At 43.0% G+C, this 17,556-nt stretch overlaps 1 protein-coding gene across 1 annotated transcript in view; it reads right to left on the bottom strand.

Annotated features, from left to right (window-relative positions):
* The window catches only part of fbln2 (fibulin 2), a gene marked incomplete at both ends in the record, with an annotated part of 56,683 nt that overhangs the window by 12,586 nt on the left and 26,541 nt on the right, over window positions 1-17,556 (bottom strand). The window contains 4 exons of the mRNA XM_079218474.1: window positions 2,267-2,401; window positions 9,300-9,401; window positions 11,733-11,846; window positions 13,501-13,710. Coding sequence (XP_079074600.1) covers window positions 2,267-2,401; window positions 9,300-9,401; window positions 11,733-11,846; window positions 13,501-13,710 — 561 coding nt within the window. The remainder of the gene's footprint in view (window positions 1-2,266; window positions 2,402-9,299; window positions 9,402-11,732; window positions 11,847-13,500; window positions 13,711-17,556) is intronic.

Below are 17,556 nucleotides of genomic sequence, written 5' to 3'. Positions count from 1 at the left end.
AGAGATCCAACAGAACACACTTTATTTAAATGTGCTGGCATTTCTCTCTCAGCTTGTCAACAGAACAGCAGGTGGCACTGTGGGCTTAAGCATAGACCAAACCTGTGCAGCATCCCAGAAACCTGAAGGAAAAATATCCTCCTCCTATACCCCAAAAAATACTGTATCAAAACTCTGCAATTAGCAGAAGTTGAGCAAAACTTTTTAAATGACAGCTATTGATTCTCATGAGCGATGAATGGAGTTTAAATGAGAGATTTGTTCCTCTGCGCCGCGAGCCCGGTTTCTCAGGAGTTCCCATCGCGTTGAGATCCTCTGAGACTCGTCCCGTGGCACACGGTGTTTGTTTGTTCTTTTTCACAAGTCATCGGCAGAGAATGACATCTTTCCAACACCGTTGCTTTAATGCAGCTAATTAGTTGTCCCCCCTCCTGTTGGATGGCCGACTAAATGTTACCTTCAATATCTAGCGACATTGATTAGTCCTCCCTGGTGCCAAGGACTGATGACACGAGTCACGGAGCTTCAAAGCGCTTCCTCTCTCGGTGATTATCTTGTCACACACCGAACGGTGGGCCAAAAAACGGCACCATAAATCTCAATGAAGCCCTGCTGACTGAGCCGAGTTTAAGTCATGACCACGGACATACAATCGTCACAGTATGGCCGTAATAAAAATTATTCTAAATAATCTACATAACTCGGTTTCGGTGGGGGGGGGGGGGGGGGGGGGGGGGCAAAATGAGGCATCTAATTACATGCTGGTCCTGTGAAACGAGCCTCTTTGAAAACAACTGTCTGCCATAAATAAAGGCAGGACAGTCCAATTGCACCTATTCATGTTGCACTACACTGCAGTCTATTCGGGGATGTACGCTCAGGGATCTCTTTAAGGACAAATTATCACTTGGTTTTTAGAGATACAATTAGAAAGAGCAGTAGAATCGGTATCAGTATGAGTCAGGAGTGTTGGACCTGTGTACCGCTGCTTGTTTAAATTGCTGAGGCAACACCGAGTAACACACTCCAACTCAAACACTCAAACACGGCCAAACTAAGTGTCAAGTTAAGTGGAAACACACTGAAAGGTAATGTTTAGCACCTGACAACACGAGGGCCGTCACTACATATGAATCAGTATTATGGATTTCCTTAGTTATTAAACAACTACTAACTTCCAGCAGGGCAAGAATACGCAAGAATACCAAACTGCTGAAGCTCTGGTCTAGTCTTCACGTGTGCCGTCGGCTTATAGTTTACGTTAGTCATCTGTGTGTTGTGAAGCTAACCGAGGGGGCTGTACGGTTAATATGCACTTTGATGGTTTGTTTATTGGAATAAAAAGCGAGGTGGCAGAAATACTTTGGATTAGCTGATCAATACTACTCTCATGCCTTTACTGTAATTATGAAGCAAACAAAAGCAGCCAGCTAGCTTAGCACAAAGACCGGAAACAGCTAGCCTGGAGCCCATTTAACTACATTGGCTTGCAAGCACTGATTACTCGCAGATCGCTGATAGTGCCAGCCTCCCATCTCCCATATTTATATCTGCAATTTGAGAGTAGAAAATATGGTAGTGAAGATTCTTGCACTTCTTTTGCATGTTCATGCATGGCTCGCATTGCTAATGTTTCATTTGATTTGATTTAAGTGTCAGAATTAACTTAATAAAATTGTCTCATAATGCCAACCTGTCGAGCAGCATCTCTTAAACTCACTAATAACATGGCATCATCCCTGCAATGGTTGCCAGGCAACAGGCAGAGACTCCAGCAAGTAAATGTGCCCAGCCAGGACATAGTCCAGCACAAAAGGGCTCATAAAACCACATCTTACCCCTTGTTTTTTGTTTTGATTTAACCAATGAGAAATAGTGAGCTTTAGACATTCTTGCATTTAGTTAGTGCAAAGCTAAGCTAGCTGCTGGTTCCAGCTTCATATGTAGTATCACTCTTATTATAACTGTGCATTCCACAATATGTTAGACTATTCCTTTAAAAAAAAAAAAAGACAATATTGTAATGGGCTGAAAAATGTCACAAAAAGTCTTTTTGCAGAATTGTCCCAAATTGACGATATTGCCTGATGATAGGGTTGTGGTTCTGCTTTACTGTCCTCCTGTCTTATTTCTGCTCACTTTTGAAAAAGAAGGTAAACAACGCTGTGCTGCATATTAAACAAGACATCATCAGCGTTTCCACCGACCACTTTAGTGGCTCTGGAAGTGACTGCTAAATTAAATGCACCAGCAACAATGAACTCACCCTCGCAAACACCGTTCCTCAGCTGGTAGCCCGCAGGACAGGTGACCCGCGGCTCGCATACAAATGAGCCCACCGTGTTCACGCAGCGCTCGCCGGCCCGGCAACCGTGGGTGCGGGTCGCACATTCGTCCACGTCTGGGGGAGAAGAACGATAACAGTGACAGTGTGTGAAATGAGGAGGTGGGGAGAGGGAGTATGATTGAGAGGACGGCTCTCGGAGGCCTGTACGTAATCCCCCCCACACCTGCACCAGCTGGCCCTGACTGTGACCATGATGGGGCTCAATGAGTCAGTAGCAGACAGACGTCAGCGAAATGCACTAACAAAGGAAGTCATTCTTATATATATCTAGGAGTATGAGGCATACCAGGAAATTACATGTTTGTCTGCATGGAAATCCCTTGCTGGGAAGCTGCCATAAGAGTGTCAGACTGAAACACTTTAACATTGAACTGAAAGCACAAATGCAGCATTGTATCTCCTTTTAGCTCATTTCTTTTTTGTTGTTGTTAGAACTTGAATGTTTCAGTGTTCTCATCAATCTCTGATCCAGATGGAGCAGGCAGCTGATTTAGTACTAATAGACCCACAGTAGCAACTGCTGCCTTCCCAAACAGTAACTAGCTGGTGAACTGAGCGTAGCGCTTAGCAGCTAAAGGAGTATAGGAGAATATTTGGAGACCAGAACAGAATAACAGAAGGTTAAATATAGATCTAAACTGACATTTATAAATACATGTGATACATATGATACATTTATGTTGTTAAGCTGTATGAATTGTTACAGCCGACTTGCTAATATGCAGCTAATCTTGTCTGCAAACTGTCATTAGCAATCCATTGTTTGCTAGCTCATTTAGCAAGCTATGAGCTAGAAAGCTAATATGAGGTTTAGATACAAAGTTTTTTTTCTGGGTTGTATTCAGGGCTTGACATGCCAACAAGGCAAGTGTTTTTTCAAAGTTACTAGTAGCAACCAGTGCGTTGTTGTGTGTAAGTAAGTCATTTTCACCAGGTTGTCTCTTCTCCGTCTACCTTATACCGGTGAAGTATCGCCACATTGTAACTCCTGTCAGGGTTTTTTGTTCGATATAGTCGCTCACTGGCTCAAAAGACAATAGACGGAAGAATGAGTAAACGGTGTGTGCAGGTGCTCATGGGAGAGGTAGGATCGGAAAGTCACGTTTTAATGGGCGAATTATTTCCGATGCCTTTTGAGAAGACAACAATACTTTATATTTATATAAATGCAGAACGTGCCACCCTCCAAAGTAGCTAGTAAGTGTCACTGCATGACCGTCCACTGCCTAATTCCACCTGCATTTGGCTGGGTGGGCGGATGCCAACGTCAAGCCCTGGTTATATAGTATGGCTCAATGATGATTACAATGACGATTACTGTGTTTTAAAATGAAATGATTTGATTGGCACATGGGCAAAGACACAATGGCCTTCTTCCTAGTGTATCCACAGACAGGAGGTGAACACAAAGTAAATATACATAGCAGAGCACAGGACATGTTTTCAAAAAGCTGACATGTATCCGTTGGCAGAAGAAAAAAGACAATATCCGAGTGAATATTTGTTCTCAGTCCAACTGATACACACAGCGCTCACAGAATCGGTGCTGGAGTGCTATTTGGCGCCCCGTTGTATCAACTTTGGACAGCGACTGCTTTGTAAATCCCAAGTCAAAGTCCTACGTTGCTTGTTATGCTTGTTTGTGTGAAATAAAACACAGTCGTGAAACTTGTGGATCTTTATCAGTCAAACAGCACCGCAGCCAACAAACAGGCGCTGTTGATTTATGACGGCGGCCTGTCTCACCACTGCGGCTCACAAACCGCCGCCTTCCCTTATCGCGCATCGCAATGCACGGCCGATTAGCTGTATGCACTGATAGCATTGGGCAGGGATTTATTGTTTGTGTGTTCATGCTTGTTGCGGGGGAGTGTCGCAGTCATCCAAATGTGAAAATCAAACCCCCCGAAATATGTTGCATTCCGCGGGGAACCTGCCGAAAATCTGTCCAAATCTGCATGACGAAACCCGGGGCACCAACACAAAAAGCAGGAACAAGAGGGGGAACGTATTCTCCCGTGTTTCCTGTGATCTGTTAGCAGCCCCTCGCTGAACGCCTTTGTCGACTTTCAAAGCTTTTGCCACGGGGGATGCGAATGAACACGTGCGCCTTGCAACACCTTTCCCATGGGAGAGCAGGAGGAGGAAAAACACTGATATGAGGCTTCCAGCAGCAGCTCTTTTCCCTTAAGGTTATTCACCCTTAGAAAAACTACACAGCATCATCTCTCACACCACAGAACATGGTTTACTGGATTACATGAAGCCTCTGTGGAGCTGCAGCAAACATATTCATCTTCACCCCCTGAAATGAACAATTTCCTCTTTTGACATTGTGAACTCTCTGTGGAGTCGACAGGACTCGTGCTTTCCAGGCAGCGCTGTGACGACGCAATCTTTCTTTTCGGGGTCCTGCCTTCGCAAATGTTCCCAACCGGGAGACATCTGCTGTCCCCCGTTGTTGGGAGGGTATTTCGGGGGCGAATCACACCGAGCGCCTGGTCCTCCGGGCCTTGCTCGCCTCGGGATTGGACGGGACCGTTTCCAATGTTTGCGCATTGCCAGTGGTGCAGAAAGTCGCCGTCTCCTTCCACTCCTGTGGCCAGCTTTATTTCCAGTGCGTCATTTAAAGAGGGGAGGAAATAAAAGGAAAAGAGTGCCTATTGCCTCAAGGTCCCTACCTTCCCCAGCGGGTCCCAAAGTACAGCCACGTTACGCGAGTGAAGTGATCCATTACAAGGTGGAGAGAGAGACTATTTTCTTTAGAAAAACGCAAATGCTAAATTGAACGGAGCGTGGGGAAGGCAGTTTTAGAAGGATTCCATCGAGGACGAGACCAGGGGAGGCTGTGCAGAGGGAGATGTCGGAGAGGCAAGGCTATTAAGAGGCAAACACACACCCTGTTGTTCTTACACACTTTTTTTGTTCAAGAGTTCAAGCTGAGGTGGATGAAGTCAGCCTTGGCTTGTTTGCAGATTTGGTTTGAGACAGGAGGGTTAGGATTACACAAATGCAGACTGGTGGGAGTGTGAGGAGCACGAGCTGTGAGCATTGGTTTCCCCCAATCCTCACACAAAGAGAGAAGTAAACACAGACGTATTTGTGAGTAGGGCTGGGTGTCGGTACGCGATATCTTTACGGTATTGACCGGAATAATCCAGTGCCAAGTAGGGTCGAAACCTCTCCAGTCACACTATACCTGCGATTCGTTTTGTACGCAAAACTATTTGTATGTTGCTCGCAGTTAATCAACATAAGCATTCTTTGAATAAATTAGAGATGCATCGATACTGATATTGAATAGCTAGATTGGTATCTATGACAATAGGCAGTCAGGTGTCGCATACCATTGTTTTATTTTTAATTTACATCTTTTTTTGATAAATTTGTATTTAAAGCTGAAAGACTGAAAAAGTCAAATTGTCCATACGATTGTCCCGCTACCGCAGCAGCTATGATCCATACAGTTTGTGGTTCGGTGAAGGCGAGCTTTGTGTAGTTGACGGCAGTTAAGTGGGTCAAGATGCCACCAAACGTTACAAGAAAAGGTATAAAGTTAAGTACTTTATACTTCATTTCATATATCGGTATCGGTATCACTTTAAGGGTACTGGTATAAATCTTTAAACAATACCCAGCCTACATTTGAGCAAAACCATTTCAGGCTTAATCAACAACTGAGCAACTCCATCTGCTGAGAAAGGCCTCAAGATGTTTCTGAATGTGATGGATGAAAACGTGTTGTCAACATAATCAACTCAGTGATGCTGTCCTGAAAAATATACCTGTTCTGATGTGTGTTGCTCATGGCCACAAAACTATCCAAAAATATGTCAAGGTTATGAAAACACAATTATGAGTCGTGTTGCTGGCACTAGTATTTGTACTTTCATGTATATAGAACACTTAGCTTGATACTATCACAACTTTTAAGGGACACATTATTGAAACATATCCAAGGTGATGAGATCAGGGAGATGATATCAATTTAAATGTTTTTTCATTTAGAGTGCAACGGCTAAAGAGAACACGGTCCCCCTGTATCAGACCACAGGGCTTCTTTGTTTGGGTTTGGCGGGTCCGTCAATCTGTAAGCTATGTGGTGGATCAGTGTTGATATCCTACACAAGGTGGGGCGGAGTGATATCACCCTCCAGCCATCCCAACCATGTAAATCTAAAGAGATTTGATAGCAATGTAACCAAGGAGAGGCTAGCACATGCAGGCCTTGATGAAGAGTGCAGTCTTATCCATAGACTGTATATAAGAAGTGGACAAAGTCGGTGTGATGCCACCCATTGGTTTGTACCAAATCTAAGTGCCGGCTTAGATTTCGTCTGTCGCCTTCTTGGTTTTAAGCAACCAGTAGAGGAAAGTAACCATATTTGAACTGATGAGGAGTGACCCTGTGGTAGAAACCTCTGGTGGTGACCTGTCAATTACATGGTAGCCCCACCCTAAAGCAAACCCTGCTTCATGGTCTATTTGACTCTAAATGGACCATACTTTACTAAATGAACATCATGCTGTATTGAAGAAGACTTGAAACTAGAGATTGAGACCATCATGTTTACTGAGGTAATAAATCAAGAGAGAAGTAGAGTCATTTTCTTATAGACTTCTATACAACCAGATGAACAGTAGAGAGAATGCAGGTTTAAGGCACCTCAACATTGGCTTCACTTTTCAGAACCAGAGGTTGGCACATGAGCTCATCCTTATATTAACTGCTAATGTTAGAAGTGAATTTGATAGAAGGTGCGAAGGTGGCAACCACATGTGTTGGAGCTGGAAACTAGGATGATGTCTGTATTAGGTTTGTCAGTGTGTTTGCCAGGGAACTTTAAGAACATCCCATCCAGGTTGACACACAGCAAGGATCTCTATGGGAGCAACTGCATCTGCAGCTGAAAACACTATAGAGAGAGAAAAAATGGACCCTATAAATATGAATTAAAATATGACGCAATCTTGATATTTGATTAATCTCATCCATATTTCTGATTGAAGTGCTTGCATTCGCTAAACAGATTGTTCTACCACAAACATCCTAGGTGTTTAATGCCTCACAGTGTTTCCACACCTAAACAAGTACCACATAGTTTACTTCCACAGTTTACTGTGTCTCACACCTCACGGTACTATTTGCTTTGTTCCATTCCAGCCTAAACCAAAAGGTTGCCCACCCACATCTTCACCATGTGGGAACACTTTTGGCCCTCATTCCGATCGCTGAATGGAGTGAGATCGGAGGGGGCAGCGCTGACTGTGTGGCGCTCATACATCCAGAGGTAATGGCCCCATCTGCTGACTGACTGACTGATTCAATAAACTCAGCAAAGGCTGCACTTCCACTGTATATATTCACCGTCACAAATCCAAGTTTCTATAGCAGGCCTTTAGTATTTAAGCAGCACATGATCTAAGAAAAATAGTATTCATGCAAACTATTTTAATGTAAATATCACTCACCTCCTAACCGCCCATTTCTGGTGTAAGATTTGCACAAGCAACTTATCGAGCTGGTGTGTGTATAGATATCCAGAGGTAGACCATATACCTTCTTTTTTTTCTATCAAAAAGGGAAATTGCTCTCAAGTTTTCACCTCCTTTGCAAATTCATAGATGTATAAGGACTGCAGCACATGTATTAAAGTGAGACCATACATGGAAACATCTATATTCTCTTCTGGAGGGAAGTTTAATGTCTGCCAAGTGAAGCCAATGTAGTGTCTTAAAATATGCATTCTCTCTACTGATCAGCAGCGGGCGAGTTTTCCAGTTGGAAAAAGAGGTACGTATAGAGGCCTATAAGAAAACGACTCTCTCTTTATTTATTCTCTCAGACATTAAACATTGTATACATGAGTTTATGCTCTTAATCTCTAGTTTCAAGTCTTCTTCAATACAGCATAATGTTCATTTAGTCAATTATGGTCCATTTAGAGTCAAATGGACCATAAAGCAGAATATGCTTTAGGGCGGGCTTACTGTGATTGACAGGTCGCTGCCACTACCAGAGTTGTATACGGCGTCTCTGCGTCACTCCTATGCCTTTTACCAATATGGTAACTTCAGTTTATCAGTTGCAAAAAATCCAAATGACTTTCAAGTTTAGTAATGCTATTTGAGCAAATTTCCACCTCTATCTATGTATGTACAGCTAGAGAACGATTAGAAAGGAAATAGAATGTAGATTCTTCTTCATGCGTTTCCCAAATAGTTTAGGCATTCTATTAGTGTTGAGTGAGTTACTTTCAAAATGTAGATGTAATATATGACACATTACAAGTTACTTTCATTGTAAAGTAACACAATTACTTTACAATGTTACCATCTGTGTAGAGCAATGGGTTATCTATTACTCACTCAAATAACCACAGAAGTACAACTAGGCACAGAGGATCGATGTTGGAAGAGTAGTGTAGGTCATTTGGAGAATAGCAGAGCCAGCAGTTGAGCATATAGGGAATCAACTTTCATTGGTTTATAATGAGAAGATATAACAACAAATAATTCGTGTTACCAGGTGTTTCTCGTGCATGCTGGATTTCCTGTCATTTAAACTACAACAGACTGCAGTTGTGAATTCTGCCCCTTACTTGTTGTGCCAAGGTTTCGTGCAGAACTCTGTGAATTGAAGGTTAGTAGGTAAACAAATGCTATCTGTAGCTGCTGCAGAGTAATTGGTCATGGTTGAATAATGCTCCAAGGAAAAGGTCTTCCACCACCAGGATGTGGGAGCCCAGTCAGTCGAAGCATTGTTTAGAACAATGTACCTTCATTCTCCTCCTTCACCAATGACTGCGTCCTATTAAAAAGGTGTCTGGACAAACTGCTCAATTGCACCTTTTTGTCCTGCTGTCATGGCCGTACGTGTCATTCATCTACACAACAGTGAAAGGCGTTGTTCGCTGTGTGGGGTTTGTTTGCTCCACCCCTCAACCCTTACCTTCACACGTGCGTCCGTCCGTCTTCAGCGAGAACCCTGGGAAGCAGGAGCAGCGGGCGCGGCCTGCCTCCGCCGTGCACTGCTGTCTGCAGGGCCCGTTTCCTGCAAGACACAAAAATGCAAGCTGCATGATTCTCAACTGGAGCTGTTTTCACTGCCGTCTTTGTAACTCGTTGCGCTGATGTCTCGCTCCCTCGAGGTTCCCGCAGACCCCACTTTCACACCCTCGTCGCTCCCTGAAGGAATCTCACAAACGGAATCAATTCTCGCTATTTGACAGCCGGATGGTCCTCAAAGGCGGTGGCAAGGAACCGTTTCCCAACGATTTCTCCCGACACATTCCCTGCTTAGCAGTCAGAAGGCCGCCCGATACATTGATCGGCATCTTCTAAACCTAACAACCAGAGACACTTTGAAGGAGGAGCGGGGCTTCTTCGTTGGAGTCCGGAGCAGACGCTCGAGGATTTGATCTCCTCCCGACTCGATCAAGATTCGGCTGGTGAAGCAGAAGTGGCATGGACGCGTCAGATCAACTGTGACTGAGTATTTTACCAGTGATGCATAAAAGTGGTGCATGCAGCGAGGCAACTGGCCCCGTTTTCTTTTTTTTACTTCTGTTCAAGAGAGAGTTATTGGCCTCGGGGGCAACACTTGAGACGCACGTCAGCCCGTCCCGGTGATTTAATAAGAAAGGCTGATTCGTTGAGCAGATGCGTCCTGCTCGCTTGGCTCTGGACATGCAGCTAGAGGCTGGAGACACCAGCGACTGCCTGAGCACTTCACCGCCTCAAATGAAACACTCTCCGAAGCCAGACTTAGTGCTGATGTTAGTCTAGTTTTAGATGGTCAGCTGGTGTTTATGAACATGTGTTTCTGTTGTACTGCTACTACACTGCCCGTATGGCTCTGTTTAGTCCTGTGAAATGTAAAGATGGGACATCTTTTTTTCATATTAATAAACTTTCTTTCAAACAAAAGTTCAAACAACTGCCACAATAGGCCAACTGATCAAAGCAAATTATAAAAATCAAATTACTGACTTATAAAGGTGTCTTTTAAGTGTGTGTGATAGGGGATTATTAAAATACAATTATTTTGTTAATTCATCTTTAAATGTTTCAAACACAGGTGGAGATCGACATTTGGGGAAATAATAATTTGGCAGTCAAATCAGATTGTTTTTTAAGATATTAAGCCGCTAATATCGGCAGTCTAATTCTCAGCATGAAATAGTCCATTATCCAAACCGCTTATCCTAATTAAGGGTCGTGGGGCGCTTGGAGCCGATCCCAGCTGACATTGGGTGAAGGCAGAGTTCACCCTGGACAGGTCACCAGTTTATCACAGGGCACATATAGTATAGAGACAGACAACCATTCACACTCACATTCACACCTACAGGCATTTTAGAGTCTCCAATGAACCTGAGCTGCATGTCTTTGGACTGTGGGAGGGAGCCGGAGAACCCGGAGGGAACCCACGCCGCCACAGGGAGAACATGCCAGCTTCACACAAAAGGACCACCCGAGATTGGGGGTCGATCAAAATGTCTACCTGTTATTCCTACGGTCTAAGACGGTCCATACATTTCAGTGAACATGATCAACTCTCGCCCCAAATCCAAAAACTTTGGAGGACTGAAAAGATATTTCAATTTGTGATGTCATCTGACACTGAGAGCACTCGTGGGGATGTTCTGTGTGTATAGCAACCTCTTCTGTTTTGAAACGGACAACACTACAACAGAATATATTTAATTTGGGTATAAAAAATGAAACAGACTAAATCTGTCTCCCATTCATTCTCTAGGAAGCAGACTTACTTTCTGGCTCTGAGAGAGTAGCTCATGTCCACAGATATTGATTGAACTTTGCTAGGCCATGGAAATATCATACTGGATATATAGTTGGTGTTCTCCTTTAAGAGGCCTTAAAGGACTCAAACGTTGTACTGCTGTGTACAAAGTTTTTTGTTTCATTTATCGATAGTGCCTTTACGTTTCTAAGTTGACTATAATATCTGGACTGGTAACTGTAGCCAAGTAGAAAAGTATAGGTATGAGTTGGAAAAGGTGGGCAACAAATTAAGTTAATAATTAAACTACATATAATCGGGTAATATTCACACAAGATTATTTTTCTTATCGTCATTGATTGATTTGAGGAGCATGACGACACCGTTGCAGTCAACGACGCAGAAATAACGTTTCACCGATCAAAGCCATATTCATATCGTGGCCTTTTTTAAAGCAGGAGGATCTAACATCACCAACTAAGATGATTCGCTGATTCATCCAAGAACATTAGGTGTTTTTTCTTTTTAACCTGAAAACATAACATGCTGCACAAAAGGGCAACAGAGAATCCAGGACGGCCATCGTCTCGCTGCAGTGACTCAATTGTCAACAGTCTGAATGTGTGATGTTGCCGTTACCTGCACATGGGTCGAGGCGGGCGGGGGCGGGCGTGGTCGCAGCAGATGTGACGGCTTGTGTTGGGACCACAGCGGGAACGTACTCTTGGACTCCGTTGTCCTCGTCGGGACTCACTGCACATGGAAACAGAGACAGAACACCGAAGGGTTAAAGGAAATCAATCCGGGTCTTTTAAATGAATTGAATTGCGGAAACAAATGAAGACTCGCAGGTTCATGATACACACAACCAATTTAAAAAAAGGGTAATATTAGACAGGATATCTATTTCCTAATGACATTACATAAATTAGCCCAGGCTGCATGTCTTTTATACTCTTCTTTTTTTTTTTTACTCTTTTATAGAGCACGGAAAAGGTCTGTGAATGAATGATCTTGCCTTTGAGGTTTTGGGGTATTTTGATGAGCCTGTTTAAGTGGCTTTTGTTCAAAGTATGGTGGAGAGATCTGTTGTTGGTTTAACCACGGCGTAATCACGGTAATAATGACCGTAGATACACATACCATTAAAGTTCAAATTCCTGTTTTCAAGCTTTTAATTGGAAGTAAAATACATCAATTTTTATTGTTCATTCCCTCATCGTCATCTGTGGATTCCAGTCAGGTTTTACTACGATACACACACACACACACACACACACACACACACACACACACACACACACACACACACACACACACACACGTGTCTAAGGAACACAAGGTCAAACAGGAGGCAACATGAACGGCATGTTAAAAAGTGAGTATAATACAGTACAAACACAACTTTAACAGACCAACACTGTTTGTTTACTAGAAATATGTTCTTTTGCTTGGATGTATAAAAGAGAACCGGATACAGTGTTGGAGGCGCGGCCCCGTTCATTCTCATGAAAGTTGCTCAGTGGCGGAAGAAGCATTTAGTCAAGTTTCCGAGGAGGAAACTAACCAGCATCCTCTGCACAGCTTCCTTAGAAAAGAGAATAACTCTGGATGAGGTGATTAGTGAATTTCACCACTAATCAATTTTAGGACCTACTAATTTAAATAAGATCTATTGAAGTGTTCGTACTGGGAAGTTGATCTCTAAAAAATATATATATTTCCAGACGTCTCTTTCCTAATGTGAGTCAATGGGAAAAAAATGACTTTTCCTCATGTTTTGTGGATTGACAATATAGAGGAATTAATGCATGCAAGACATTACAAAACAAATGCTTGCCACAAACACACTACCAAAATGTCACAAATGTGAGGTACTTTATAAACCCCCGTCCACCTTCCGCCTCGAAGGGGATAATCGAAGGACCCCAGCAACCTCAAGCTATCGTCACGTGACCAACGTGGCGGCCGAAAGCATTTGTAGGCTACTATTTGAGTAACTCCCGGGGAGCTTTGGCCATTCTGAGGAAATAACCCTGGAAATAACCCTGGTCATCAGGGTTCTGGGTTATATTGCCTAAGAGTTTTGAGACACATGGGCGTTTAACAGGCAAGGAGTGTTTAATGAAAAATGCTATTGAGTTTCATTAAGGGAAATGTAGGATTCAGTATTTTTGGATGAGGATATCACTGTTGCTTCAATTTTGACCAATTTATATAATTGTCTCTAGGGAGTCTCCCATACTAAATCCCTGGGGTACCCTTAAATGATTAATTAGTGAAATATTTCCAATATGCAGCCATCTGGACTCTGTAATTTCATGCAGAATCCTAATCAGAAAACAGTGAAGAGGAGTACTGCTCGCTGTTCACATGCGAGTCGAGCTTCCCAGGTGAGTTACGGCACCTGGTGCGCAGGAGTGTCCGTCCTGCTGCAGGACGTAGCCCCGGTTGCAGCCACAGCGGTAGGAGCCCCAGCTGTTGGTACATGTGTGCTGGCACAGCTGACCCGGGTGAAGCCGGCACTCGTCCACGTCCTCCTGCTCCGGCACTGCGTTGGCGGCTTCATCCGTGGCGCCGATGGAGAAGGCCTCCTTGGGTAACTTTCTGTCCGAGACTGGAAGGAGTGAGACGAGTGAACAGTTTATCCCGCGCACTTGACCTCATGAAACTGAACACCGACTCCTCCTTCAGAATGTTTCAATCCCTACATTCCTAACATTACAAGAAACCACCAGTTAGAAAAAGACTTGTTCAGGACTGGAAACTTTTACTGAGACCTGGGCGGCAACCTCTGGTTCTAAGAAGTGAAGCCAATGCAGAAGAGCTTTAAACCTGCATTATCTCGAAAGGCCAACTCCTCTAAATGCACAAAATAATTCAGATTATATAGAAGTCTATGAGAAAATGACTTTACTTCTCTCTTGATTTATTCCCTCAGTAAACACTGTAAACATGAGTTTATGGTCTCAATCTCTAGTTTAGTAAATGTAGTAAATGATGATCCATTTAGAGTAAAATAGACCATAAAGTAGGCTATGCTTTTTACTATGTTGGACAGGTCACTGCCAGAGCATCTTTAGGTCATTCCTCCACAGTCTAAATATGGTCACTTGAGAAAATGCATGGCGACGGTCAAAATCCAAGATGGCAACGGCGAAATGCTGAACTCGAGGCTTCAAAACGTCAGTCCACAAAAAAATGGGTGGCTTCACAAAAACTCTGTCCACTTCCTATACACAGCCTATGGTTTAGATGGCAACATGTAACTTTAGCCTCATGAAACTGACCTAAAGAGACAAAACAACACCTCCTGCTGACTGATGCTATCAGCTTTCATGCCTAAACCACCAGTTATAGTGGAAAGGTGAGCTTAGTGCTTGTGAAGTCAAACATGATTTTTATTTTATATAAAAAGTAAGGAAAAATAAAAGTAATCGTAAATTAATAAAGTAATCAGGAAGAGAGAAATAATTGCAAATTAAATAATAAACAAAGCAATTAGTAAAATGTTAATGCAGACAATCTGGCGGAGCTATGTAGGCACCGGAAGTAACCGCGGGGGTTTACGTACGCGCACGGGGATCAGAGAGCGTGAGCGAAGATCTGCAGCAACTGTGCAAAGACACATCTACGAGTCCGGAGAGGCAGCCGGTAAGAGTGGCGAACTCTATAAGTGACTGACTGTGTTAATGATCACTGTCGCCACCAGTTTGGTTAGCGCGAACGCTAAATACGACACGGGGCTCCGCAGCCTAGTCACGTGTGGCACGAGGGAAATGTTTGACAAATATCGTTGGTTTAATATTATTGAGTTTGTCTATGGTTGATTTTACGGTGTCTTTTATATTGTTTGCTATTCATGTTGGTGGAAGCACGGCTGGGAGAACTGCATGTGGCGAAGGTAGAGTGTGTGTAGACAGAATGCATGGGTGACAGAGTGTTTGCTGGCATATTGAAATGTGGGTTTTTCTGTTTTTTTTTATTTAAAGGTTTTTCACCTCTTTTGCTATATGGAGCTTTGCTAGAATGTAGGTTGCTTCATTGAAGCGGAATGGCTTGACAAGCTGAACTCAAGAATAAAAGGAGAAATAAAAAAGGAAAAGTTGTTTGTCATTGGAGTGGAATCTGGGTAGATGGGTCAATCCCTTTCAAGTGAGGAAACTGCGCGAGTTCAGAATACGGAAACTTGACAGTGCCTCCACTATACTGCGGCAAGAACAAATAGTGCTGTGCACGAATGCAGATTCATCAAAGCCACCCTTATACATCAAGGGCTAAGGGTTAAAAATATACTGCAGCAGTGATGGACCCAGATTTGGGTTTTCAGTCAACATTTCTCACAGTCATTACCTGGGGTTTAAATCCGGAGGAGCAAGGCGATTAAACGTTTCCTGTTTTAATTAAAAGGCAGTGAGTCATAAGTCTGAAAACATATCCCCCACGGAAATAATTACAGTGCATCTCATCCATATTTTCATCCCTAAAACACTCGCAAAGTAAAGGCATTCTGAGAGTGTGTGTGAGAGAGCTATACACACACACTGGCTGAGAGCGTGAACAGTTTCTGCTGCTCTTAAACCTCTCACAACTTTCAGCCGGTTACTTGATTCTCACTTCAAAATGACATCATTCAAATTTCCCTTTTAAAGCTGAAGGAAATTAGCTACAGTCGCTGGTTTTCGAGCGGGGCCCATTAAAGGGCGGGATGAGGAGGAATTCCATTGATGTTGTGAATGAAATCACAGGCTGAGACGATGACGAGAGGAGACTGACCTTACCTCACCATCACACAACTATTCTTGTTAAAAGGACGGCCACGAAGGCTGACGAATAATGAACCACATGCTGCGTGTCTGGTCCCAATATGTAAACTAAACAGCTGAACAAAGCTCTCAGCTCTGGGACTTTTCTAAGATAATCAAATTGCACAGGACAAGTACAGACAGACAAAGACGGTAACAGATGGGTTGTCATCCTGTAATCTTTCTGAAGTCTCATTTCACCCATTACACCTTGGAAGTCATTGATGAAAAACATGCAAATTCCTTCCAATAGTTCCCACAGCTCACATAGTCAGAGGCCAGAGCACTGAACAGAAGCAGAGGCGCTCCCTAGCCAACCACGTTTTAGTAGATAGAGACGAATACTAATGGGTGTTGGGATACGTTTGCACTGAGGCGTGTTTATTCTGCTTGAAAACTCATTGATGTAAATGTCACTGGCGTTTACGTGCTTGATGCATCGGCAAAAGAGGGAAACTTTGCTGGCTCAAGTAGAGAGACAACAGCCTGTGCTGCCATCTGTTCCTGATTCATCGCAGCTTGGAGACATCTTTTCCCATTTCTCTGAATGGTAACGCTTTTTCGGGGAGATTAAATTCGGCCAATAGTCTACGTCTGAATTTAACTTCAATGAGGATGTAATAGAGATGGTTTAACCCAACAGCCATTTCATATTCGAGAAGGTAGTTACAGGAAATACCCTTTGCAGATCTGTTGAGGAGGCAGAGTTGGGCAAAATGTTTTGCTTGTCTAAGTATTAACTGCAAACTGATTTATTTGACCATAGTTTTTGTGTGGTATCTTACCTACTTAATGCATGGCCAAGTAATTTTGTTGCCTACACCTAACCAAGTATGTTTGTTACAGAAGTAAACCTAAAAACAAAGTAAACCTATGTTGGACGAGCTGAAACTGACGGGCTTTTCCGGACATGTCCAAAACTGACTAGAGGGGAACGTCATAGTTTGAAGAGCAGGGCCATTGACTAAGGGTAGGTATTTGATGAGTTGGGAGTGAGAATGTGTTGTAAATAAGTTATCAGAAAACAAAGTGTGACCAGGGCCCAAATCAACATGGCTTTTAGGATCTTGGAAGTTAAGCAGCCTGTTCACCCTAACAGCAGTGCAATAGTCATCTAGTCTGACGATTATTCCAGACACTAATTCTTAACATGATTTGGGGTTTCTGTTGCATTCTAAAAGTAAAAGTATCAAAGTCTAAATTAGCTATACTCAAAATAACTATTGTCCCATTGTGACATGCATGAAGGAAATGGAAAAGCTATTCACAGCTGCACAACATTAAACAAATTGCCAATAGTGGTAAAAAAAAGAAAGAAAAGAGCTTGAGAAAGCAAACAGAGGAAAACAGAGTATTACATCTTTTCCTTTTTATGGTTTCAATTTAAGGGGATTTTACTTTATTTTTCCCTGATTTGCAGTAGCACGCCAAAGTCACTGTTGGACTGACATCCATCAATGTATGGCATCATTGCCAATTATAAATAAGATAATCTTGCTTGAGATGAGCCAGGACTGTGCCGAATCAATCATTGGCAATGGCAGCGCAATACATGGAGGAACGATTAGTGTTTGACTTGTTGCAAACATGTTGATTAATACAATGAGAGCATGACAAGATCAACCAAAAGGGACACAAGAGGCCGGAGCTAAGTATAA

Source organism: Taurulus bubalis (genome assembly GCF_910589615.1).
Source record: "Taurulus bubalis genome assembly, chromosome: 5".
Taxonomy (NCBI): Eukaryota; Metazoa; Chordata; class Actinopteri; order Perciformes; family Cottidae; genus Taurulus; species Taurulus bubalis.
The sequence above is the reverse complement of the archived record's forward strand: the minus strand, read 5'-3'. Positions and strand labels throughout refer to the sequence as shown.